Raw genomic sequence first — 20,331 nt, forward strand, 5'->3', positions numbered from 1 at the left:
TACAAAAATTAGCCGGGCATGGTGGCGGCTGCCTGTAATCCCAGCTACTCAGGAGGCTGAGGCAAAAGAATCACTTGAACCTGGGAAGCAGAGGTTGCAGAGAGCCGAGATCACGCCATTGCACTCCGGCCTAAGTAACAAGAGCAAAACTCCATCTCAAAAAAAAAAAAACAAACAAAAAACAGATGCTGGGGAGGTTGCAGAGAAAAGGGAATACTTATACACTTCTGGTAGGAATGTAAATTAGGCAGGCAAATCACCCAAGGTCAGGAGTTCGAAACCAGTGTGACCAACATGGTGAAACACCATCTCTATTATAATACAAAAATTAGCCTCGCATGGTGGCAGGCACCTATAATCCCAGCTACTCGGGAGGCTGAGGCAGGAGAATAACTTGAACCCAAGAGGTGGAGGTTACAGTGAGCTGAGATCGTGCCACTGCATTTCAGCTTGGGCAACAGAGCGAGACTCTGTCTCAAAAAATTTTTAAAATAAAATTAATTAATTAAATTTATCTTAAGAACACCTAACCAACACGTTGGCTTTTTTTGTTTTGGTAAAATTTCATGTATGTTGGTTCACTAAAAACCATACATCAGGATTTATTCCTTCCTAGCAAAGACCATTCTATAAAAAAGAAACATATACTAAAATCAAGAATATCCAAGGCTATGTGCAAAATAGATCAAAAAGTAGCTAAGACAAATTAGACTGTATTGGAAAGATACAAAAATCTGTAGCATTCAAGAAATCAACTTGTTTTGAGAAAGAATCACCACTACAATTTTTAGTCATATCCCAAACTGTCTTAAATACGAAAGATATGGCCATCAAAAATAATGTGGAAGGGGAATATTATTTTTACCTAGCTTGAAAATTGCCATAAAATGATAGTCCTTTGGCCCACAGCAGACCCAGCCAAAATGAGCCAGACCTACAGCCTGTCTGAAGGATCAAATAGAATGAAGAAGTGGGGAGAGGCAAGCTACAATCTGAACATAATATAGAATTCTTATCATGCTATTAAAGTTCTGGACTGCCAATAAAACATGTTCTGTGAATGCTTTCTTAATTTAAAGTAAAAATGTTATCACAAACATGACATTGTCTCTGATATCTGCTATCGTAGACAAATTATAGCTTCTTCCTTTATACTCTTCTAAGGAATGAACATTGTTTATGGAAAAGGTAGTATTGCTTAAGACAGATAACAGGCAAACTTCATAAGAGGTCTTAGTAGGGATTCCTATTAGAAAATCAAACAGGAATTATTTTAATCGTTTGCTGGTCAATTTCTCCCATGTTAAGTAACACAGGCTTTACTTGGTAGAAGCAGCCCTGCATTTGAAAGCAGAGACCAGGGACAAAGGCAACCAGGATATTTTATTATAGTACTCCACTAAACAGTAGCAATAAAGGTTATTTTATCCTTAAAACTGCCCTGCTTTTTGCATAGCTCAGTTTACATGCTGCAGGGAGAGATATTGCAAAAAGATTTTACATTATTTCCCTAGTCAAAGGAAAGGCATTCCGCCAATGTCCAATGACTACGTTTTGGAGGCTGATGTTCCAAGTCCGTCCCAAGACCTGCTCCTCCACAGCTTTCAGATTAGATTTCCTAATGACTCAGTGTTGTACTGATGTTACCCGAGGTCAACAAAGTTAAAATCCAGGAGAACAGATTCCTCAAGAGATCAGAGCAATTCTTTCATATCTAACTGCATTCTCTGTAGATGAATGGAGAAGGTAGCTTTGTTTTGAGACAAGGTCTCACTCTGTCTCCCAGGCTGGAGTATAGACTCATGATCATAGCTCATTGCAGCCTCAAACTCCTGGGCTCAAGTGATCCTGCTGCCTCGGCCTCTTAAGTACTTGGGCCTGTAGGCACATGCCACCACACCCAGATACTTTTTTATTTTTTAACTTTTGCAGAGATGGGGGTCTGGTCTTGAATTCCTTGCCTAAAGCAATCCTCCCACCTTGGCCTCCCAATTGCTGGGATAACAGGCATGAGCCACTGCACAGGCCAATAAGGTAGTTTTTATTTAGTATATGTAAAAATAAATTACTCATGCATCTAGCTAGTACTAGTCAGAAAGACTTAGGTTACTGAGTATGGTACTTGCACCTATCATCACTGGAACCAATGTCAATGTTTGATCACTGGTACCAAAAGTAGTTTATATGTAGTTCTAAAGATATTATAGTAATTATTTGGCAGGAGGTGGTACCTCCAGATTTAAGCTATAACAAATAGAAATCCATTGTCTGACCCCAAAGTAAAAATTTTAAAATGCTTTGTCACACTGTACTTAAAACAAATTTGACAAAATGATGCTACTTTAGATAAGAGGTTGGCAAACGTGTTCAGCATAAGGCTAGGTAATACATATTTTAGGCTTTGTAGACTACGTATAGTCTTTATCACATATTCTCTTTTTCCCCAAAACAATAAAAACAATGTAAAAACTATTCTTAGCTCTTAGGCTTTACAAAAACAAGTGGTGGCCCAGATTTGGCTCAAGGGCCATGGTTTACCAACCCCTGCTTTAACTAGCATACCACACTAAAAAGAATATTTTCATTTTCTTAATTCTTGCTGCTATTTTTCCCTACAAAACATTATCAATAAGAAGCACAAATTAAGACACAGTCTAAACCAGATAAAATCTCTAATAAAAAGTTAAACTGGATAAAGAGCTATGAAAAAAAATTCTTATGTTCTTGACTTTCAAATTTAGTCTACTCAGACACATTCAGTTATGTGGTTACTTGAAGATATGCTTGTATGAGGAAGTGAAACATGGGGGTTTAAAACTCATGATCCTTTTTTTCCCAGATGCAGTGGTGCGGATTAGCAGAAGTTCTGCAGACCTTAGTGAGCAGCATTTGCAGAGTGCATTTCCAAAAGGAGAAATGCTAGATTGCTATTCCTATTAGTGAGGCTTTCAGGAAATACCCAAGAAATTAAATGCACAGCAGGACCTAAGTTGAGTGGCAGTGATCTTAGCACATGGACAGTTTCATGAAAGGAAAGTTGAAATGCTGCTTTAAGGGTTACAACAGTCACAAAAACTTTGGAGCTCTGTCACTACTGTTGCCTCAGAACAGGGTTCCCTTGCTTGCCAAGGCCCCCCCACTCCCCACCAGCCCCACTTGCCCCATTGCAAATCTCAGACAATGATGGCAGCTGCATAGTTGCTGAGAGCCCGTAAGGCAACATCCAAGATAAAAGATGAAGAAAACTCTGTCTGAAGTCTGTGTGCTCCAGCAGAGTAAATGGAAATACTTCCAGGCTGAACACAGAGAAGGGTTTCAAGCAGTGCTGAACCATGACTGTCACGTTTCTGTGAAGCCCTCCTCTTGTCAGTCCAGCACATAAGGCAGGCTTTAGATTTCCAAGACCAATTTGTCTGCAGTCTTTCAGATATGCAGTAAGTGCTATTTTTGCTCCTGAATCACAGAAATTTTAAATTAATGCAGATTTCCTTATTAACCTTTGTTAACTTATTAAATGGTAAAACCCTGAGTACTTGCAAATGAACCAGATAAAATAAAGATGTAAGAATTATTTTCACATTTAATAGATAATATTCCCATTAGTAATCCTCTTCATAACGACCCTTTGTAGGGTTAAATTTCAACACTTTAAGTCCCTCATTAAGTGTTAATTAGCATTCTTCTATTGCTATAACTGATAGGTACACATCTGTGCAGAAACATTTACCCCACAAGTCCTCATGGAATGACAGCAGTTAGTGTTCCTCTTGGCCTGATAGGATTAGATGACTTGTAAGGTTTTATCTGACCCAGATATTAGAAGGCTCTGGGCTCTGTGGCTATTCAGATAGTATCAAATACCCCTTCTACCATGGAGGAGCTTGGTTCAGATGAGGCTTTTGTACCCCATTTTTACATGGTATAGAATACCATAAGCACTTAATGAACACCTTTGACCTGCAGAGAGAACTCATCTCCTAACCAAATCAGAGCCAGACAAAAGTTTCAAGCAACTACACCACTGACTACTGACTACAGTCTCCCTGGTTCTTTTTCTGACCACATCAAACCTGCCTACTGTTGCACCTTCATCCCTTTTACCACCCAACTATCTATCAGGCACCTGCATCACAATAAATGCCAGTGACCTTGGTAGGGCTGAAAGAACAGAGATCTAGATGATACAGTAGGCGAATGATGGATAAGAGGAGGAACAAAAAAGATATCAGTGTGATATTTCAAAAATGGAATCTTTAAACAGGGATTAAAAAAACCTAGCAGAGTGGCTTTTCACTTCACACTGACACCTCCAAACTTCTCAGAACCCATCTTAAAAACAATATAAAACAAAACAACCAAACACCTTACTAAATAGTAGAAAGCACAGTAGGCAGATTATCATAACGACAATAAATATAAGAATACTCCTTCCCTTGCAGTCATGTAGTAAGCCAGAAATTCTAAGGGCTGATCACCATTAAATTAGATTAAAACTAACGACCAAAGCTGATCTTTTTATATTGGGTATTTTATTTGATAACATTATGTCCTCTAGGACAAAAGCAGATTAATATTTAAACCAGATTAAAATTACTGATCTTTCTCTACTGGATGTTTCATTTCGTAAGATGCCCTCTGGTATAAAAGTTGTTATTCCAAATAATACCAAGTGGGCATTTAGGATGATTCTCCACATATGCCTAGTATAACCCAGTTTTGTTCCAAAACAGGAGTTTATAATTACTAATATGCTCAATCACAATCATTTCTTTAAAGCAAGAAAGTCACTAAATTTAATTTTCCCCATGATCACTGATATAAAAGATATTTTCTGCTAATAAATTGTTCTAAATAATATGTGCCTTACTTTGTGACGTTCATATTTAAAAACCATGATTCTTACATGAGGTTTTATATGAAGTTCTAAAACCACAACATTAAATACCAAAAGTCTGCAAAATCTTATTTTTAAATTATGTCTTCTGTTAGAATATTAAATACAATTTAATAAACTGAAACAGTATATTTTATATGACACAGAAAGCTTTTAGAAGACTAAATCATGAGCAGAGATGTGAAGGCAAAGATATTAGACAGTAGTCACTCAAACATCTTTTGCTCCTGCGGTATTGAGAATATCGTATGTCAAAATCAACTGCCACATCCCTATGAGCTGTACTATAATATCCTGTCACTGTGATACAAAGCACAGTACAAAGAATGGTCGCGGTCACAGAGTCATCATCTGGTCAAGCAGCCTGTGGCTAGAGCATCGTCCTTCCAAAGTGATGACTGTGGACGGTCACAAAACCCAGCAAGGTCACCTAAAAGGGAGGGAGGAGCTTGGTTTGTCACAATGTCTAGCTACATCCCTAAAACAGGGTCAGACACATTACATATGTTTGCTTTTGGTCATCAAGAAAGCTGTGGATCAATCAAAACAAATTACTACCTCAACTAGGAGAGAAAATAAAAAGAATCTTAAAATTCCCATTGGAGGCAATTCAGGAACACTTAATCCTAAGTGAAAATATGACAGATATTCTCTGGGCTTCCTTTTTCATAGCTACCACAACCATCAAAGCAATGCAAGAACTAGAAAGACTTTTAAAGCAGGACTGAAAAACACTCTTTTTTTGCTCTTTCCTCTCTTTGCTGTTACTAGAAAATAGTGGTTACTAGAAAAGAAAGAGTTCAGGGTAGGAAAAGGGCAGCAAGGAGAGGCATGTGAAGCATGAACTGAACAAGGGAGTTAAGCCTCTTCAAAGAGCTCACAGACAGCTGTGTGTGTGTAGCTGGCTTTTTTCCTGCATGGCTTTGGGAGGCAAGGCAAGACTGACTTAGAGAAAGCCAAGTGTACATAGCCTCAGCACATTCAAAAACAATGAGAATGAAAATTAAAACACAAGCCATGGAAAATATTTGCAAATCATATATTTGATAAAATACTAGTAATCAGAATATACAAAGAACTCTTAAAATTTAATAAGACAAATGCCCCAGTTTAAAAACAGGCAATTTGAATTGCCATTTTGCCAAAGAAGATACACAAAGAACTAATGATCACATAAAAGATATTCACCATTATTATTAGTCATTAGAGGATTGCAAAGTACAACCACAATAAGATACCACTTTATACTCACTAGAATGATTATAAGACTATAAATAAATGTATATTAAGACCACATATTTCTGTATGTTTATATACACACATTAAGACATACGCATATGGGTATAAACAGACACACTGGCATTCTATATATCCATATCCAGATATGACATATGTATGATCTAATATACACACACACACACAACTGACAATGTTGTCAAGGATGTGATAAAACTGGAACCTTCATACACTGCTGATTGCTGGTGGGTTTGTAAAATTAAATACTCTTAGATGGCTACCTAAGAGAAAAAAAAAAAAATGTTCACCCAGAGAACTGTGTGCACAAGTTCACAGCAACCCTATTCCTAGTAGCCAAAAACAAAACACAAACTAAATGTAGATCAACTGGTGAATGAGTGACCAAATTGTAGCATATTCTTACAACAGAATAGTATTCATCAATAAAAAGGAACAAACTTCAATACATACTACAACATAGGCAAACATCAAAATCTTTAAGTAAAAAAGACCAGATGTAAAAGACTATATATTATTTGATTCAATTAATATAACAGCCTTAGAAAGGCAAATCTATGGAGACAGATAGCATATTAGTGGTCACCTGGAAGACTGCAGGAGGGAGCACGGATTTACTGCAATTGGGCACAGGGATTATGAAAGTTTTGGAGGGTAATAGAACTGTTCTAATCATTATGTTCACTATGTTCACTATGAATTGTAGTGATGGTTGCATAGCCCCTAAAATTATTGGCTTGTAGACTTTAAATAGGTGGAGTTTATGGTGCATAAATTATACCTCAATAAAGTTGTTTCAAAAAATGACAAAGATCCTTTTTTTCTTTTTACACTGTAGCCAAAAATCATGATAAAATTCTACATAAAGTTTTTAAATTATAATATTTATTCACCAATCAATCACTGAATAATGGCCACAAACTCGAAATGGCTTTGACTTGACCACCACACTATGGTTTAAATATCTGATGACTGGGCCTTTTTCAGTGTCCCTAATTATTTGACAGTGATCAGACTACTTATTGACCCATGGGATTCTGAATGAGAGACAAAACAGCACTGGAACTAGCAGGGTGGGACAGACTGATGCCCCTCTCCGCAGTGCCTCAGGAACCATCCATAGACTAGATATCGCTCTACTAGTCAGCAAGCAGTGGAGAAACAGTTCACATAGTCCCTCCAAAGAGACTCAAGCCAAGAGGCTCCCTTGAAAGACAGTAGGTGCTTTATTACCTGACACCAGCTTGGGGATACAGTACTAAAATCTACCTCATTCTCCATTCAATTCTCATAATAGTAAGCGAGTCCATTAACATGGCCTAAGGTTATAAAAGCTTAACATTATAATAGAAGGCAGATCTGTCCAAGCTCAGCAAATGTTTAAAAGTTGTACATTTTATGGCATGTAAAGACACTTTTGTCTTGCATTTCTATGGTTATTTTAATACAATTAAGGAAACATTTTAAAATAAAGGGTATAAAATTTAAAAAAGTACAATGCAGCAAATCCAGCAGGAAGTAGGAAACACTTGTATTTTCTCCAACCAAGCCCGATTTATGTCCAAGAAATGTATTAATTTTCTTAAAGACAAAATGGCTTGAATGTCAGCATGTTTTCATTTAGACTTTATGTTCCTTCTTTTCATCTGGCCCAGTCGTTTGGAAGCTGAATTACATTAGAATGCTGCCCAGAAGTGCACACATGCATGCTGTCTAATGTACTATATGGATAATTACAGGAATTTTCAAAGTCAGAAGACACTTAGGATCTCTATTCCACGAAATATGTACATCAGCATGGGTGACAGGATGAGGAGGACCATAATGAACTGACTATGAGATCACTGAGGTTGAATTCCTGAGATGCAGAGCTTTTCATGTTTTTTTCTACGTGAATTTAACACTGCTGGTATTTTCAATCTGCTTGCTTTAAACTAGGATCTCAAAGCCCCTTGCCAACAAATATTACTCCTCATTATTCTCTCAGGAGGTAGACCAAAAAAAGTTAAAAAATAAAAACAAGGCCGGGCATGGTGGCTCACGCCTGTAATCCCAGCACTTTGAGGCCGAGGTGGGCGGATCACCAGAGGTCAAGAGTTCAAGACCAGCCTGGCAAACATGGTGAAACTCTGTCTCTACTTCAAATACATTACAAATTAGCCAGGCATGGTGGTGGGCACCTGTAGTCCCATCTATTGGGAGGCTGAGGCAGGAGAATCGCTTGAATCCAGGAGGTAGAGGTTACAGTGAGCCGAGATTGCACCACTGCACTCCGGTCTGAGTCACAAAAGCAAGACTCCAACTCAAAAAATAAAACTACAAAAAACAAAACAAAACAAAACAAAAAGCACATCTACATAAGAAAGAAGAGAAAATTGAATTTGAGAAAGTACTGGATTTTCTTTCCATAAGACTTTAATGACCAATTTATTTGGCAAACATTATACTTAGCATTGATGTTTTGCAAGTCACAGATGCAGGATGAATGCTTTCAAACTGCCGACTTTTATAACTTGAAAGGGCCCATTTTAAAGTTATGACTCATTTATGAGCCTGAAAATGCTATATCTGTATGTATGAATCAGACCCACTTGGAAGTATAAGTTTACAAAGTATTACATTGCCGTCAACCACAAATTACAAATCCATTGATGAAATGCTTAGAGTTTACTTGGCAACAGCTGAGTCTTCAAGTGGTAAGAAATAATCTCATTATCCAATAATTATCCAATATTCCGTAATAAATCAAGGTGGATATATTTTCCCAACATTCCAATGCATATTTTATGACTACTTTTACAACTACTAAAGAAACTTGATCCCAAGTAACATGTTTCAAATTCAAGTAAATCATCAGGAAATTGGCACCTCTAATGGCCAGTGCTGGAAAAAGAGTAGGCCTCTGGGTGATTCTCCTGAAAATACAAAATAAAATCATGGCTGGCAGACCAGGAAAATGAGCTAGCACTTTAATATGTAGCTCCCTATTTCACATTCATCCTATGTAAATAATAAAAAACCACAAATAGAACAAGTGAAACTTTCAGATGCCATTCATCCCTTCCTCCATGACAACTGGTTTATGTTATATAAACAGACAAAAACCAACTGAAACTGTTTTGAAATGGAAAACTTGAAAATTAGAACACAGATCATTTAAGAACTCTATACAGAGTTGATCACATATTGAAACTTAGTTCATTTAAAAGCATGTTCTACAAAGAAGTAATGAACGCACATAGTGTTAGAGCAACAGACTAATACTGAGTTACTAAAAGACATCCACTGCAATGCTACATTAGGTTACCAGATGTAAACAACTACCATCCATTTTTTTGTTTTATTGGTGCTCAGAGACAAGAGTATTCATTTTAACTTAGTATGTACAAAATTATATTCAATGTCCATATTCCATATGCAAGAGGGACCCCAAATTACATATTCTCTATAGGGATATAGAGAAACTGGGACCCCAGATTTCATATCCTCTACAAAATAGTGCTAAGAGACTAGAAATCTGTCTAGTTACAAAACGGGATATTCTCTCATCCCACAGGAGCTTCCCCTTAGCAACTCCTTCATACTACTGATGTCAGAAGGCATAACCAATCCTTGTGCTAAAAGCAGTTATTTTATATAAAACTTATGTTGTATGTAGTTTTATTATGGGGCATGATTTGACTGTAATATTCCACAATATACCATATGTGATGGTTAATTTTAGGTGTCAACTTAACTAGATTAAGGAATACCTAGAGAACTGGTAAAGCATTATTTCTGAGTGTCTGTGAGGGTGTTTCCAAAGGAGACGGGTGTGTGAGTCAGTGAACTGAGTGGGGAAGATCCAACCTCAATGTGGGTGAGCACCATCCTGGCTGGTGGCTAGGAGAGAACAAAAAAGGCAGAGAAAAGGTGAGTTCCTCTCTCTTTCTCTCCTGGAGCTGGGACACTCTTCCTCTCTTGTCCTTGGACATCAGAACTTCAGGCATTCCAGCCTTTGGACTCCAGAACTTGCATCTGCATCTCTTTGAATTCACAGGCCTTCAGCTTTGGACTGAGAGTTGCACCACTGGCTTCCTTGGATCTGAGGCTTTTGGACTTGGACTGAGCCACAATACCAGCATCCCCTGTCTCCAGCTTGCAGACGGCCTCTCCTTGGGACTTCTCAGTCTCCATAATCCTGTGAGCCAATTCCCCTAATAAATCCCCTCTCATATATTTATATCTATATCCTCTTGGTTCTGCTTCTCTAACAGACCATATAATAATAAAGTATGTTTCAACTGCATTTCAGGAATCATCTTCCAGGAAATTAAAAACGAAAACAAAATAATACAACATAGGAGAGTATTAGTGACAGGGTGACAAAAAAACAGAGTGAAATCTACCTGGATTATTCTAATGAAAGAACAAAATATACTTTTAAGACACTGAAGAGTAGATTCTTTTCTTTTTTTTTTGAGACGGAGTCTCGCTCTGTCGCCCGGGCTGGAGTGCAGTGGCCGGATCTCAGCTCACTGCAACCTCCGCCTCCCGGGTTCACGCCATTCTCCTGCCTCAGCCTCCCGAGTAGCTGGGACTACAGGCGCCGCCACCTCGCCCGGCTAGTTTTTGTATTTTTAGTAGAGACGGGGTTTCACCGTGTTAGCCAGGATGGTCTCGATCTCCTGACCTCGTGATCCGCCCGTCTCGGCCTCCCAAAGTGCTGGGATTACAGGCTTGAGCCACCGCGCCCGGCCGAGACACTGAAGAGTAGATTCTAAACACAACTGAAATTGAAGTCTCTATTCCTCAGGTTCTCTATGCAAATTTATCTTCATCTATTAGTTTTCAGTGATGACGAGAATTTATTCTTTATTCATCTAAAATGCAGTTTAGATTATTCAGAGCTATTCAAAAGTTGCATTATGCCTCTCCAGTTTGTCTACTTTCAAAAAGAGCAATCTATTGTTAAGTCATTTTTAGAAAACGTTCCCTCTTAACAAATGATACCTGGTTAATAAATATTTAAGTGCCCTGAGAGATAAAATAATGGGAAAAGATCACTTGGACTCGGGAAGGGGAACATCACACATCGGGGCCTATCACGGGGAGGGAGGAGGGGGGAGGGATTGCATTGGGAGTTATACCTGATATAAATGACGAATTGATGGGTGCTGACGAGTTGATGGGTGCAGCACACCAACATGGCACAAGTATACATATGTAACAAACCTGCACGTTATGCACATGTACCCTAGAACTTAAAGTATAATAATAATAATAATAATAAAAAAAAAAACCAGAAAGGACAACTGTTGGCCACTTTTTTAACCAAATGACTCTTTTCCATTCCAAACATTACCTGGAATCTCCAATTTATTACGTATTATCACAATGTTTGCTTTTCTGCTTGGGAACACTACCACCTAAATTCCTAACTCACCTTTGCTCTCTATTCCTTTCCATCCTCAATTTGGCCCCCTACCACAGAATTACAAAACTATGTCAAAAAGGAAAAGATTCCATTGAACACAGAAACATTATTTTGAATTTCCAAACTGTTGTCAGAAAGTTCAATTCCTTTCTATCTCCAAAACTTCAGTATTGTCATATGTCAAGTATGTTTCCCAGAGAGCATGGCCAAATAAATACTCCTTTCCCCTCTTAGGTATTTCTAATGCATATACATACATTAAATGCTCTGAGAACTTTTACAGTGAAAAAGAAACCAAACTCCTTCTTTGTGTAACACAGCACTGACCCACAATATCCAGTTCTACCTCTTGCAAAATAGCTACTATTCTTGCTCAGAAACTGTGCCCAGTAAAACACACTTTGGGGTGAATAGCTGCCTATTTATGCTATCTTAGAGAAGTCCCAAAAAGTACAAGTCAGGATTGGATAATTCCCAATTTTCAGGACCCCAAGCTCTGTGTTTCAGGTTTCTTCTAAAACATAAATGTTCCTGAAATTTCTCCTAATACATTCTGATTAAATGCCTTGGCCTGGGACCCCATGAACATGAGATCGCTTAGCAGCACCAGGCCACACTTCTCGGGCTGCTTCAGAGGACAGCGTTTTTCCTGGGACTAATGCCTACCTTAACACAAAGCCAAATCATAACCAGAGAAAGAGTAGATTACTGTGGTCTGGTCTGGGGAAGCTGCTTATTAACAAATGCAGGCCACAGAAATAATGCTAGATTCTTGCTTCTCTGCTTCCTCCTGTCAGTCACCAAAAAAAAAAAAAAAAAGAAGAGAGAGAATTTTTATTACCCACAGGTAAAAAATTTCAGAGGTGCATGATATGCCAGGGAATATAACACCACAAGGAATAAATGCCTCCCATAGGATGCTGTCCCCATTAGTACAGAAAAATTTCTAGAAACTTCTAGAAATCCCGAATCTTGTGCTCCTAGAAGGACAGGAATAGGTTTTTAATGCAAACTTCTCTAGAAAGCTGTTTCTCTTTTTCTCTCGCTCTTTCCTTTTAAAAAAGTCCAAAACTCTAAGTCTCTTTTTAGATTCTAATTAACTAAAAATATAAATTTCTATCAGATGTGAATCTCCCCTTTTTACATGGAGAGGATGCTTGGATGGACCAAAGATGGAACTGGTAGGATTCATTCAAATCCAAATCCTAAACCAAATAAATAGAAAAGCTGTGTGTTATATTTGGTATTGCAAACTTCACATAACAGGGGAAAAAAGGGGTCAGAAAACAATCATCAAGGAAGTGTAAGATGCTGATGACATCATGTTCCAAATTGCAAATTTATGGAAAAACAAAAAAATTTTTTTTACCTTTGTATCTTACAAATCACAATCTGGAGAATTTGTGCAGTAAAATGGGAAGTTTAATAAAAACCAAATGTGGAAAATCTCCTATTAACACAATGTTGGTTAATAATTTTTCTTTCTTTTACACATTTGTGTAATGATGAAACATCACCTTGGGAAGAAGTCTTAACAAACCATTTAGCTGGTAAATGAATAATCTAAGGCAAAAAGACCCGAGATGTTTGGCCTGAGGTCACTCAGCCCCTACATTACACAACTGGGACTAAATCCCAGTGTCCCAATCCAGAGTTTTGGCCTCTGTCTCTTCCCACCACGCTGTCACAGATTTGTTTCCTTTATGTACCTGCTGGCTACACACTCTCATTCTTGCTATGAAATGAACAGTTTTCACCTTTGATTGCCTCTTTACATGGAAACAGGAATGGTCATCACCTCACAATCTGAGCATATTAAAAAACACACAGACTTGGGGCTGCTACGCAAATGTGGCACAGCTTGCCTTTGGCATTCTGTATTTAGTGATAATGGGTTAAAACAGCTAAGATGAACTGTTTTTGAAAAGAAAATGTATGGCATGTGCACAATTTTGAGGCTCTCTTAATTGGCCTCTGGAAGCAGATGCACTAGAGAGCACCCATGGAGATGTCTATATTGTTAGACCTGGCTGTTTCCCTCATTGTTACATTGTTATGCATAATTTTTAATTAGGGCTTATCTTTACAAAATAAATAGGTATGTCAACTAGAGTTTTGCATATTTATTCTTCAACCATCATAAGGTACATCTGCTCCAGAAAATATCATAAGCCTCTAAATACCATGATTGCTAGGAAACAAAGCATTACCATAAGGAGTCTACCTTTCTTTAAAAAGAAAACGTTAATCTCTCAAATGGCATAGTTATCCGGAGGAGTTCTAAAAAAGGTTTAGAGACATGATATTAAAAACTAGTCACTACAAAATTTCTGGTATAAGCAGGTGGGCTCAACAAACATGCTGGCCTCAGCTCCTTCCCTTAACAACCTTAAAATGATTATAAATAACACTAAAACAAGCAGACAGCAAAGAAGCATAAACCCATAAGGACAACAAGAATGAATGACAAAAGAGTAGTAAGAAAAAAAAAAACCAAGCTAGACAGCCAATCCACAGATGGCCACTGACTTACATGACATGAGAATGCAGCAATCTATGGCAATAGTGGTGAAAAACCAAGAGGCAACCGCATGTGCACTAAGAGCCAACCCCCTCACCCATGACTCAGGCACTGTTGGCACCAGTACCTCTGCAGGTGGGGATAACCATAGAGCTTCGAATGGGATGATAGGTTCAAAAAAGGCATAGAAGCAGTTAGACACATAGATGTCCTCTTCTGCTTTGTAGAAACACTAACTGTTCTTTGGCAACCTGGCAGAAGTCTGAAAATCTATTATCTGGAGACAGTAAAACACAAGGTCTGTGGACCAACTGCAGGACATCAGACACCGGAGATAGCAAGCTACTGTACTGATACCAGGAGAACAAGCAAATGCTTGCACAGTAACTGCTGAGACCTCTTCTTTGCCCTGTGTTTCAATTCCCAAGACGCTGTCACCTCAGACTTCTGCTTTCATGGCAGGAGAGCAGAAAAGACCTCTGATGCATTGGTCAGATGGTCAGAGAAGACACAAAATATATAAAGGTATTGAAAATGGTGTTCTATGTCCCCCAATCAAATCACCCTTTAATGAAGCCTACAGTTGACAAATTTGAAATGTGTACGAAAAGCTCCTAAAACAGAAGCCAAAACAAAAGAAAAATGCACCTTTGAGGAAACAAAATGCAAAGAGAAAAAAACTTCAAAAAGTTATGATTAACATCTCCAGAGAAAAGTTTCTGTGAAAGAAAAGCATGATGCTATTTTAAAAAAGGCATTCAGGGATCAAAAATTAGACACTGGAAATTAATACTCAATATAGAAGAAATAAAATTCCAATTGAAAGTCTGAAAGATAAATTGGAGTTATCTTCCATATATACAGCAAAAACAAATGTAAAACTATAAACAAAGAATAAGAAAATTAGGGAATAATATAGGAGGGCCATTATCCACACAACAGAAAATAGGAACAAAAATCATTAAATAATTCAGAAAAGTCTCCAAAAATTGAAAGACATGAAATTTCGAGATTGAACAGGTCCACCAAGTTCCCAGTACCATGGATTAAAATAGACACATGCCAAGATACATCCTTGTGTAATTTTAGAATACCAATACTAAAAGCCTCCAGAAAAAGAAATAAATAAATAAAAAAGGAGCATGGCATCAGACTGCTAGACCCTGAATACAGAAGAAAATGGAGCCTTCAATATTCTGAAGGAAAGTGATTTCCAATCTAGAGTTTTATATCCAGCTGATTACCAATTAAGCATGAGAGAAGACTATGGACTCCCATATCTGCAAGATCTCAAAAATATCTCTCTTATACACTACCTTTGCTTCAAAACTACTGGAAGACAGATTCTACCAAAATAAAGAATGAAGAAAGAAGGTGAAATGGGGTTGAAGAAAGGGGCTACTCAGCATACAAAAAAGGCAAAGAAAGTCCCCAACATGATAGAGATGCAAGTCAGAATGTTCCAAGAGTCATTTCTTCAAGGTGAAATTGACAAATTGCTGAATATATTTGAAAAGAGTAAAAGGTATTTATATAATGTCAGAGAATTTAGAGATGATTTAGTGATAAGTATACAGAAAACTAAGCAAATAAAAAATGAGGCAACTGTTTTTTCCAGGAAAAATTAAAAAAAAGTGCAGGAAAGGAAAAATGATTATGATATATTATCTTGTTCAGCTACAAATTCAGTTTATACAGTAACAACAATGTAAATATAGAATATAGATTTTAGGGTTTATATATCTTACTGTGAGATAGGGAGATAAAAATCACTTTTCCAGGGAGGGGTGAAGTTGTGAAAAGAGTGTGTTTACATACGCAAAAAAAAAGCAAAATCTCCGACTTCCCCAGAAGGAAGTTAATAGCTCCAAAACAACAACAAAAAATCTAGATGCAGCAACATAAGCAATTTTATTTAAAAATATGAAAAGCAGTTACCAAGAGAATGGCTAAAAAGATTTAAAGTGAATGCTTCTGGAAAGCTGGAATGGGCTGGGGGGGTGTTCAGGGTTCACTATGTATAAATATATATATATATATATATAATTTTTTTTTTTTTGCAGCAACTCTCATACATAAGTTTTTCTTCCTTAAACTATCTGAGTGTATAACCTTGACTTTCAAAAGCCAAATTAAAAAAAAAAAAATTTGGCTGGGCACAGTGGCTGGCGCCTGTAATCCCAGCACTTTGCAAGGCTGAGGCGGGTTGATTACGAGGTCAGGAGATCGAGACCCTCCTGGCTAACACGGTGAAACCCCATCTCTACTAAAAACACAAAAAATTAGCTGGGCATTGTGGCGGGCGCCTGTAGTCCCAGTTACTTGGGAGGCTGAGGCAGGAGAATGGTGTGAACCTGGGAGGCGGAGCTTGCAGTGAGCCAAGATCCTGCCACTGCACTGTAGCCTCGGTGACAGAGCGAGACTCCGTCTCAAAAAAAAAAAAAAAAGTAAAAATTCTACAAAGACTAACATCTGAACTTTCAACACTCCTAGAAATTTCTAAGTCATTCCTGTATCTCTATTGTTAATTTCAACTTGAATTTTCTTAACCAAGATCATGTGAGGGTACGCCGTAACCCATTACTATACAACTCTTCCTGTTTATGTCTTAAGTCTATTTTTCTTAAATGGCAAAGTTAACAATTTTAGTGTATAACTGATTAAGATCACTGAGCCACTCCTGAAATCTGAGAATATATGCCTAGATCTAGACCACCAGAGCGCTTCAGACATTAACACAAATACACATTGCCTCTTCTTACTAATTGTTGAAAGTTCAATAAAAACTAATATGTATACCCATAACCTCCTATCAAGTAATCATTTGAACACTATTATAAACAAGCTCTAAAACAAACACACCACTTTAAGATATTCCCTAAAGCCCAGGCATCTTGCATCAACACTGTTTCACAGGATTTCGGTCTCAACAACAAACAATGCTCATAAGCAATCAGGCACGAAAATGAATCAGTATTACCATTAAACTCATATTTCCAATAAAAGTGTCCTATACAATTTCTAAGTCTCCAAATTTTGTCACAAAATTATAAACGCAGCCCTCTACTGAAAACTGAACAAATTAGAAAGAAAATACACAAGCATGAAGGCATTTGCTCTATGAAAAAAATCTACAGAAAACTTTTGTCACAGTCATTTCAAAGAAGCCTGTCAGAGAATCCAAAATTTTCAAAAGTGAGACACTACACGTCTCAAGTCTAAAATGTTTTTTTTTTCTTACTTGTGAAGATACCATATGGTAAATTACGTTCTCAGGAAAAGAAACAAACTTACCTTTCACAAGCTCGGACAGTCCATGCGGCAATTATCCATAATGAGATACTAAAAACCAAGAGTACAGTTCCTGGGCATATAGTCATTAAAGTCTTCATAACAAAACGTGTATTGAAGTTTATCTTATTAAGTGCTCCAATGCTTCTAGAGGAGGCATCAGTGAAAAGTTTGCTATGTAAAAGCATGACTCTGGCAATCAGATAGAGTCTTAAGAACATTGGTATAGATAAAATAATATCCACATCAGCGGTGGTTGTGGATGGGGCATAGGAGAAGGCAAGCCGGGCCGTCCATGTGAACGTATAATTCCCAGGTATGGGATGAATAGCACACACCAGTATTTCCAAGCAGATGAAGAAAATACGCTCATAAGTCATGGCTATTCTCCAGTCATCTGCTCCATTGTCCACCATGAACAACTGAAAAAATAAAGTAGAAAATCAGCTTCAGTATGGCATGAATGGTCCACAAGTGTTAGTGCAGATTTTAAAAACACACAACAGATGACTTTTAGCAATCATGGCAAGCTAAAGGTTATAACTTTTCAATGCTAGCCAGGTACACTATTTTTAGTAAAGGGTATTGGTATTCATTTTGTACAAATTAAATTAAAAACTTGCTACTCAGGAGCTCAAACTGTTTTGAAGTTCACGTTCCTGGACAATCATACAAACAACATCATTTTAAAACAGGCGCTTGGACCTGTCAGTTATGAAACCCCCTCGGATGAAGTCGAAATGGACTCGCCTTGTAACAAGTTGTTTTCCTCTTTCAGTCTGGATTTAAAGCCTTACACAACTCTAACTCTATTCTCAGTGAAATCTATCTAGGGTGCCTCTGCAATCAGTTATACCCTATAATGCAACCACACATGAGCGTTCTTACAGGAAATCTCATTCTTGGCTTCAGAGAAAATCACAAGAGACCACAGACAAATGTGGCAGAAACATTTCTTCCAGTTTCCCCACAACTACTCTAGTTTCTGTCTCTTTTCTTCTATTTGTCCACAGCTTTCCCTTGAATTATTCATTTATTTCCAATCTTTATTTAATAAAGATCCCCTTTTCCTCCTGTTTCTGTCGTTCCTCACACCACAATCAAAATGAAAGCAAACAAAAATTTTTAAGAAAAAACCAGAGAGAAAGCAAAGTAAATAAATAGATATATAGATAAAGAGTAAAAGGGACAGAAAAGAGTATCTTCCTCTCTTCCCTGGCTCTCTGTAAACAAGTCCTCCAGGCCCTGGCAGTCTAGAGACAACCAGAAGCATTTGGAAATGTGTCATGGCTTTTCTGACTGCCACAAGGACTTGCAAGGGATACTGACATTTAGGGCCCAGAAGCCAGGGATGCCAACCATGCTGCCATACTGAGAGTCCCATGTATTAGGAAGACCTTTGTTTTGAGAAGCTATACATATTCCAAAGATACTGTCATTGCTGTCTTTGGAAGTTACTACCAGGGACTATTACAAGTCACATAAATAAAATAGTACTGTTCTTTAAATCTACATTTCCATTCTTACCAAAAATGTTATTATCCAGCTTCATTGTCTACTTTCTTCACCAAACTTGGCCCTGAATGACCCGGCAGTGTGCAAAAATCAAATCCACTTCCAAATGGGCTAAGAATCACCAAGACTCCAAATAGTCAAAAGCTGTGTGGCAAAGTCTCAGCTGAGTTCCAATAAAGGTATTCCCCATAATGTTCTGGACAACACTGCAAACTCAAGATAAATACCTTTCAAGGTATTTATCTGATAAAGAAATATCAATCTGGATTTATCACTCTGATATACTGCTTACAAATAGCCTCCTCCTTCTAGGACTGGCCCTCCTTCCATTCTCCCCAATGCACTTGCTCCTCTCACCTCACTCTACTCTCTTTTTTTTTCAGCCCCCTTTTCATTACCCCTCTGCTCACTTCCCTAACTGGGCTGGTTCTCTCTATTGAGTCTCACTCCTTCAACCATAATCCTACTGCCATTCTCAGCAGCATCACCCTTTACCTTTAGGTGATCCTGTCCAGGTAACTCCCAGTCTGGAACCTGATATCCAGGCTGCTGCAGGTGGCCTATGGCTACCACCCACCTGTGTCTTCAAGCTCAGTTGAACACTTAGAATCACCCTGTGATCATTCCCACATCCACCATGGGTTGTTTTCCTTGAGGGCCACCACTGTTTCCCTTTTTCTCAGCATGCACATTCCCCACAGTATCAGAGGAAATACCCTCTATTTGATACTTTAGCCACAATCCTACCTACAGCCACACCCTTTCCTCCTTATTTCCCTTCTCTTTTGCTTCATGTGTCTAAAGCAATGTTTCACCAAAATCCAGTTCTCCTGCATCAATAGCCTGTAGTCTAGTTCCCGTACCTCTTTTCTCTCAGCAGAGTCTACAAAGTCAAACGTCTACTGTTTACTAAAAACAAAACACCCAAACAAAGAGAACCAGGGCTGGCTCCATGCCTAGTCTAGGTTGTGTTTGTTTTCTCACTTCATTCTCAAACAACTTCCAGGCAGATCTTGCTCCCATTAGCCTACCAAGACTACTCTTACTAAGGTCACTAAAGACACCTTCATTATGAAATCTGATCCTTCCATCTGAATTATTATCTTATTTGTTCTGGCATTCCTGCTTCCCTAAAAATTACCTCTTTCCTTGGCTTCTGTGACATGTTACTTTTTCCATCTGCTGCAACTCTTAAGGATCTCACTGTCTTTCTCTCCATTCTGTGTCCCTACTTGGTATGGTTTGGATGTGTCCCCACAATATTAAACATCACACTACTGGAGTCCCTCTCTGACTCTTCTCTCACTCTCTACTTCCCTGGGTGGTCTGATCCTTCACTCTCCATTACCAGATTCCTCCTATTGAAGAACATCTTCCATTTTCTAATAACCTTTTTAAAATGTAATTCAAGATTAACACCATTCAAAGGCCCACCATGGC

At 38.0% G+C, this 20,331-nt stretch overlaps 1 protein-coding gene across 2 annotated transcripts in view; it reads right to left on the reverse strand.

Moving 5' to 3' along the window:
* The window catches only part of KCNN2 (potassium calcium-activated channel subfamily N member 2), a 443,065-nt gene that overhangs the window by 83,910 nt on the left and 338,824 nt on the right, over positions 1 to 20,331 (reverse strand). For both annotated transcript variants that reach the window (XM_030928035.1, XM_030928036.1), the window contains one exon: positions 17,380 to 17,798. In XM_030928035.1, the coding sequence (XP_030783895.1) occupies positions 17,380 to 17,798 (419 nt within the window). The remainder of the gene's footprint in view (positions 1 to 17,379; positions 17,799 to 20,331) is intronic.

This window comes from Rhinopithecus roxellana, chromosome 3, assembly GCF_007565055.1.
Source record: "Rhinopithecus roxellana isolate Shanxi Qingling chromosome 3, ASM756505v1, whole genome shotgun sequence".
Taxonomy (NCBI): domain Eukaryota; kingdom Metazoa; phylum Chordata; class Mammalia; order Primates; family Cercopithecidae; genus Rhinopithecus; species Rhinopithecus roxellana.